The sequence below is a fragment of the Temnothorax americanus genome, unplaced genomic scaffold (assembly GCF_048541705.1).
Source record: "Temnothorax americanus isolate GAGA-0224 unplaced genomic scaffold, ASM4854170v1 Scaffold35, whole genome shotgun sequence".
Classification (NCBI taxonomy): domain Eukaryota; kingdom Metazoa; phylum Arthropoda; class Insecta; order Hymenoptera; family Formicidae; genus Temnothorax; species Temnothorax americanus.
Window position 1 is genome coordinate 59,515 of NW_027509496.1, and position 7,986 is coordinate 67,500.

The 7,986-nt window shown below is 33.7% G+C and overlaps 1 protein-coding gene across 1 annotated transcript in view; it reads right to left on the bottom strand.

Moving 5' to 3' along the window:
- Positions 1-7,029: 7,029 nt before the first annotated feature.
- Positions 7,030-7,986, bottom strand: part of LOC143901672 (uncharacterized) — a 3,341-nt gene continuing 2,384 nt past the window's right edge. Inside the window, exons 3-4 of the mRNA XM_077414108.1 lie at positions 7,828-7,986; positions 7,030-7,428 (exon numbers count right to left, since the gene is read on the bottom strand). The exon at positions 7,828-7,986 is cut by the window's right edge and continues 208 nt beyond it. Coding sequence (XP_077270234.1) covers positions 7,247-7,428; positions 7,828-7,986 — 341 coding nt within the window. The 3' untranslated portion in view covers positions 7,030-7,246. The remainder of the gene's footprint in view (positions 7,429-7,827) is intronic.

The window sequence follows — 7,986 nt, forward strand, 5'->3', positions numbered from 1 at the left end:
GGATGTTCCAAACATTGGGTCAAAAATACTTGTTCTATAATCGCGACAAGATGTTCCAAACATTGAGTCAATCTTGTTCCAGAATCGGGACAAGATGTTCCAAACTGGGTCAAACTTGTTCCAGAATCGGGACAAGATGTTCCAAACATTGGGTCAAGCACGCAGATGCTGTGCCAAAATACCTACATATTAGCTGCTTCAGTTTTTATTGATATTTAGCTTATAAATGGTCAATTTGAGATTTCAAAAATTGTTTCGATTTTTGGAAAAATTGGCTTACAGAATTCGATAAAAAATTTTCACATTAATGTCTTTATTAATTTAAATTTGAATAACATCTGAAACCTCTACTGAATTCGTTCCATAATCGGGCCGTTTACCTTATTAAGTGCGAAAGTCTTGTTTGGCAATCACGTGCTTTTAAGATAAAAAGCAATCAAAACAAAATTAATTATATTTGATATACTAGCTGATTACCCGGGCTTCGCCCGGGAGTCGTTTTTCTTCAAACTACTTTATTTATTCAGAAAATTATTAAAAAATGAGTATTATCATTAAAGAAATGTTGTTCATTAATACTTAATATTTCTCGAAAAATTTGTTTAATTTTAAAACCAGTTTCCAACATTATATGTTGTCTAATTTACGCCAATTTGTAAGATAATCGGCCTTTTTTTTTTGTTTCTCGTTGGAGGAGAAAAATGCCTAATGCATACCCTAGGGCCAGTCCCTAAGGTTATGCCGGACTTGCGCCGGCTAAAAACTTCCCCCAGCCCCCACCCTCGTATTAATTATGACTGATTTATTATTCTAATGCTTTCTGATAAACAATATTTTTTGTTTTTCCTTCCGGTGCATAAATGTATAAATCTTTTGGCGTGCCCACTCTTGAGCAGGCAACATATAGTTGACCATGGGAAAAACATGGACTTTCTGAATTAATACCTGCCACCTTTAGTGATTGTCCTTGTGCTTTATTTATAGTCATTGCAAATGCAAGTCGTACTGGATATTGCAATCGCTTAAATTCGAAAGGCATGTCAGTAGGTATTATAGGAATGCGTGGAATGAACACATCTTCTCCTTTAGCACTGCCAATTAATATTGTCGCCTCTATTACATTTGGCATAAGTTTCTTTACACTAAACCTAGTTTCATTACACATTTTAGGTGGATCCAAATTTCGCAATAATATTATTGGTGATCCAATTTTCAAAATTAATCTATGTGGTGGCATTCCTGCTGGCGTCAAAGAATTTAAGAATTCAATAGGATAAAATACAGCCTGTTCACTTTCTATGACAGAATCGATAGATTTGTATGTTATCGCGGACCCAGAAAATTAATCCTGTATCTGTATATTAATATCATTAACGTTATCATTTTTAGGTGCCAAAATTGCTCTTTCGCAAAGCCATTTATGATTTTTTAAATTATTGCATATATTTGGAAAAACTTTATTCATAATTTCTTAAATCGAGGACACCAATGTGCGAAAATCTTTTGAAAATGAAATTAAATTTGTTTTTGAATCAGTCAAAAATTTTCCATCACCAAGACGCAACAATTCATGTGCAAAGTTATGTGCACTTACATTTCCCTGTATATAAACTCGCATATTTGTCGTCAATTTCATTTTCTGTATGTGTTTCCAAAAATACGATTCTTTAAGGCATGCATTTAATTCGTCCGCTGGTGTCGAACGCGGAATAACTGGCAATGTTTGGCGAAAATCTCCCGCTAAAACTACAATAGCTCCTCCCATTAACCGCTTATTTCCTTTTATATCTTGCAGAGTTCAATCAAGTGCTTCAAAAGCTCTCTTATGTGCCATAGTACACTCATCTCACACAATTACTTTGCACATTTTTAATACCTGTGCTTGTCCAAAATTCTTGCTAATATTAATTGGAGTTTCTGAGTTTGCAAGATTCAAAGATAATTTTATGCTGAATGTGCTGTTCTACCTCCGTCCAATAATGTTGATGCAATTCCAGATGATGCTACTGCAAGACCAATTTCATTTTGTTTTCTTATTTCAGCAAGCAGCAAATTAATTATAAATGTTTTTCCTGTCCCTCCTGGTGCATCAATGAAAAAAAATTCCACCTTTTCCATTTGTAATTTTATCTAGAATTGCATTATATGCCAATCTTTGATCATCAACCAAGAGTGGTTTATTATTTTCCCCAAAATTTTTCAATTTATCAACATTGTAATTTTTTTCTCGCAAAATGTCTTTATTAAGTCTCTCATATCCACTTCGCATAGGTGCTTCTACTCCTAATTGATGTAAATTTTTTCCGTTTATTGGTATACATTTATCTTCAATTAATATGAGAACTTGATTAAATATTTCAAATGTAAAATTTAAATTTATGATGGAATTAACTCTGCGCGCTTCTCTTAGAATATCTTCACTCATGCTTTCTTTATATGTCTCCCACAGACTATTTGGATTTGAAGGCCCGCAAGTTGTTATTATAATTGCAAAAAGATTTTGTAGTTGACCTGGAAAGCTTGTGAGAGAAGCTTCAAACAATGTTGTTTCCCAATGTTTATCATTCTCAAGTAAACCATGCTTTTGACACGCTTCTCTATATGTTTTACATACTTTTCCGTTGACAGTTTTCAATGATATAAAAGAAGTCGGTCCTCTGATTGTGTGAAGCAACAATCTCAGATAATAGCATTCAACATTATTTGGGTGAATCGTATACACACGTCCTAAAGCTTCTGTTGCATACACATTATATCCTGGTACTCGCGCACCTTGTTTCCTCTTGCAGAACATTTTTTTACATGTATTCCAAGTATAATATTTTGGTACTTCTGAATATAACAATGTTCTCGCAAAAGAATCTTGTTGACACAAAAGAAAAAACCCTGTCAATGTTGTATTTGGTGGTTGCATTGATCTTTCTTTAGCGTTATTTTCCGTAAAATAAACTCGTCCATTTTCTAGATGAACACTTAAATGGACAACAGTTGGATAACGATTGTGAATTGAGAAATTCAGAATACGCCAAACTGCTTCATTACTGCTGATATACCTCCCCATCTGATATTGTGTAATTTCATCTATTGTCGTTTTATCTTTTGCAAATCCAAAAACTGCCATATCACTGCCCTTATTAACCTCAATTTGTCTATACTGGATGGTTCTCTTAAATTTGATAACCGCAGAGTATCCTTCTTCTCCTGGTTTTCGTCTTCTATAAAGAGGGATAGCCATCATTTCCAGTTTGAGTTTCCTGTTTCAGTTTGCGAGAGTACTTTTTTGTACATTGTCCTTCCTTCATGCAAGGAGAATTACGATTCAGTGGTCCACACGGTCCATGAATCATATTCTTAATAATAATTTCAAAAAGTATAGGATCTTCCTCTGGATTCGGAAGCTCCGCCGAAATAACGCTATCAATTTGATTTGAACGAATTTTGTCCTTAAGCCATATTAAGATATGAGCATGTGGAAGACCTCTTTTTTGCCACTCAATTGAGTACATCCAACAGCGAATTTCCCCATAAATTTCACTTTTAGTTATTAAATACATTAATTTTGTTAACTTTTGCTTAAAAACTCTTGCTGTTAAATCATGCCGATCAGTTGATGCTTGACCACTCAAAAGCTCTTCTTTAATTTCAGACCATGCTGGATTACATGTAAATGTAATAAAGAGATCAGGACGCCTATATGTTCTAACATATGTCATTGCATCTTGAGCATATTCATGCATATGTCTTGGACTTCCTGTAAATGTAGCCGGTAATATAACAATTTGTCCAATGTCTGCAACATTTCCATCATTTACGACAGCATCACGTAAATGAATATAATTATCCACTCAAAGTTTCTTTTGATTTAATCGAATATAAAGAAGACGTTCACTCTCAATTTTGGCGTACATATCAACAATAAATTGATGAAAAAGCTGGCGACATTCTAAAATATGGTTTGCTAAACCATCAGGTCTTATCATTATTCGATATGCATTGTGACGTGACAAATGTCACGTCCCTCACCCCAGATAGGAGCTCGGCCGAGGGAGGCGTCAGGGATGGTGCCTCCGCCCGAGGCGGGCGGAGAGCGAACATTTGGGTTAAGATTAAGATCTCTTGCGAGCGTTACAGGTCGAGGGAATGCGGAGCAGATGGCCAGGGTCACGGAATTGTAACGGCGTATGCCGCATCGAGGGACTTACGGCTGGACAACCAGGGGCTTCCGAGGGCGGACGGTCGACGGGCGGGTCACGCTGGAGCCCACAGCCGGAAAATCAGCTGGCCTGTCAAGGCGTCACCAGCGGCGCGAGAGCACTGCAGCCCGAGTACGGAGAACCCGAAGAGGGGGACGCCCCGACGAAAGTTCCCGTCAAGAAACGGGGCCACATCCGGTGTACCGCCCCCGGTCGACGAGCCAAGGCCCGGCCAGCCTGGCCGTCGAGGAACCGGACGATGAGTCGCGGCCTGGACAGCCAGTCTCACGTAGGCGAACTTTAAACCTACCGCCGGCGGATGGGAGCAGTGACAAGGGGCGAGTGCGGCGCGGCGGTCGCCTATATAGGATCGCTGGCAGGAGTGGCAGGCCAGGCTGGCCAGGGCAGCGATCATGTACTTTTCCCCTAGGGTGGAAACGTGAAAAGTGAAAAGTTTCACGTGAACTCTATGATTTCGCGCGATCATGTACCTCTCCCAACCGCGGAAATATGAAACTTTTCACGTGAACTTTTTCGCCATGAAACTTGGTGGCGGAAAGGCGGAAATCTAGGGAATTAATAAATGTACTTCGGAATAAGAATAAATGTGGTACGGTACATATGTATATATATACATTCTTGTTAGCATTCATCAACATACAATTATAATAGTATAGTTATATCGTTTTAATAATATTTTTATGCATAATTATAATATGGCTGCAGTATGGTGGGTTTTGCAAATGGCTAATGAGGAAGAAAAGAATTTATTAAGAATACAGAGAAGACAACTGCGAGATGCAGTTAACCCTTTTGAAATTCCAGAATCACAATTTCTTTCTTTATATCGGTAGGTAAAAAAATACTTTAACAAGATTAAATATTAAAAATAAAAACATGAAGAAAAGTATAAAGATAAATTACATAAATATAATAATTTATATATTTTAAAGTAAAAATAATTTTTATACGTAGAACTTTGAATTTATTGTATCTTATTTATTATATATCTTGTTTATTTTATTTTATGTAACAGTGTAAATATATTGTGAATATAAATATATATATTAAAAATATTTAATGCACAGGCTTTCAAAAGATGCTGTGTTGGCATTATGCATAAACATACAACCTTATGTGCAAGAAGCTGTAAGACCAACAGCGATTCCATTGGAATTAAAGGTAAAATAATGATCAAGTTAAAGATAAATATGTATTATATCAAAATATACTGCTCACATGTTGCAAATTATAATAGTTATATGTAAGCTATTGTAAATATATCTTAATTATTGTTTTTTTAATTGTAAAGGTTCTAGCAACGTTAAATTTTTTAAGTTCAGGGTCCTATCAAAGAAGAGTTGGACAAGATTTTCTAAGCTGTATGTGCCAGGCATCTATTAGTGGTGCAATACATGAAATTATAAATGCAATAAATGTCATTATACCACAATGGATCAAATTTCCTGTGCAAGCTAATGAGATTGAGATAATCCAGCAACAGTGAGTCAATTAAACTATTATTTTCTCCAGTTGTAAAACATTAAAAAATAGTTTTTTGATTCCTTTTATCCAATTTTTATTAAAATATAAGAACATTTGCAACTTAAGAAATTTTTCATATTACAAAACATTAAGATACACAATCATATTTCAGATTCTGGATTAATACCAATTTCCCAGGTGTAATAGGAGCCGTTGATGGAACACACATAGCAATTTGGCCACCTGTTAAAAGAAGAGAACATTTATATATAAATAGAAAATTATACCATTCGTTAAATGTCATGATAGTAAGTAAAAATTTAATAGTAGATTATTTGTAATAGGAGAGGTGATCTTTCTCTCTACTACAACGAGCAGCATTTCATCGTAGCATAACATACAGGGCCGTGACAATGTAATTTGATAATTGGAAAGATTTGTATATCTCTTATGTAATAGAGGACAGAGCAAAACCCGATATTCTTTACTTGAGATATAAATATAAATATTAAAAGCATTTCTTATTAAGTTATACTTTATGTTATACTTTAGGTTAGTGATTATAATGGCAGAATATTAGCAGTAGTGGCGAATCATGGAGGTCGGACACACGATGCCAGAGTATGGAGTTCGTCTCGGTTATCAAGACACATGTTAAACCAGTATGAAAATGGAAGAAGAAATTTATGGTTGTTAGGTGAGGCTCTTATAATATATATATATATATATATATATATATATATATATGTTTTAAATAATTTTCTATAAATCTGAACTTTATATTTTATTAAAATTGATGTTAGTATTTTTAATTTTTGAACTTATGCTTTCTGTTTTAGGAGATTCTGGCTATCCATTGTTACCATATTTAATGACTCCAAAATTAAATCAACCACCAAGGTCTCCAGGTGCGTTATACACAGATGCTCATGCTACAGCACGATGTTGCGTGGAGAGAACAATAGGAGTATTGAAAGGGCGTTGGAGATGCTTACGTAAAGAAAGAGGTTTACATTATTCTCCAGAATTTGCAGGTAATGTAATTTGTATTTTATATAGATATATAAAAAATATGTTTAAAATTACTGTAGAAATTTATTATCTTTATTTCAGCACTTATAGTAAATGCGGCTTGTGTACTGCATAATATTGCCAAACATTATAACATTGCAGATGGTGAAATATATAGAGAACAGATTGAAGAGGATGATATTGAAGTAGAAGACAATATCTATGGAAATATGCGTGTAAGAGGAAATATAGTGCGAGAAACAATAATTCAAAGATATTTTGCATAAAAAACTTAATTTTATTTTATATTTTATGTATTACATAAAGAAATACTCATGTATTACAGAAAGAAGTATCACAGTTTTATTTATGTATCACGTAACTCAAACAAACAAAATAAAATAAAAATTATAAAATAAAGAAAATCAAATATAAAATTAATATTTTTTCGTGCATAAACTATATGAACGTGTTTAAACTGTGTAAACTAAACTATGCAAAAAAATATTTAATGTTAATTAAGTTCTTATTTGTATTAATATTTTGGAATCTATTTTTCATATTATAGTCTCAGTTGCAGCCCATGATTTTAAAGCTGCTTTTATCTCTATTAGTTCGGATAAAATATTCTTTTGTACTTTTAATGCCTTTTTCTTAAGTTTTACTTCCTTTTCTTTTAGTTTTACTTTTACTTCTTGTAGTTCTAACATGTTATATGATATTTTTTGCATTGAGTTTCCTATAATTTTAAAGTAAATATTCTATGAAAAAATTTATTATTAAGATGTATCAGGGCCAATTACACCAACGTTGATTAACTGTAACCTTCGGTTAAACTCACTCTTTATCTTTTTCTAACTGTTCCCTTATGCCGATTTCTACCAATGTAGAATAACTTTAATCTCGGTTTAACTTACTTTCTATCTTTTTCTAACTTTTAGAACTAGGAAAAGATGACAGGTAGGTTAAACCAAGATTAAAATTAACCTGCGTTGATAGAAATGGATATTAGAAATAGACGCGAAGAGTAAGTTTAACCGAAGGTTACAGTTAACCGACGTTGATAAAACTGGTCCTTAGATGTATTAGTAATTTTGCATATATTAATATGTAAGATTATTTTTATTATATAAGTTACCTCCTGTTGTATTCTTTATTTTTGTATTAACTTTTCTTCGTTTCTCTATATTATTATGTGGTGGTATATTTTCAGCATTTTCTATATTTCCATTATCTTCCTCAGTTATCATGTGCACGTCTTGTTCTATTGTTTCAGTATTTTCCGCATCTTGTATTG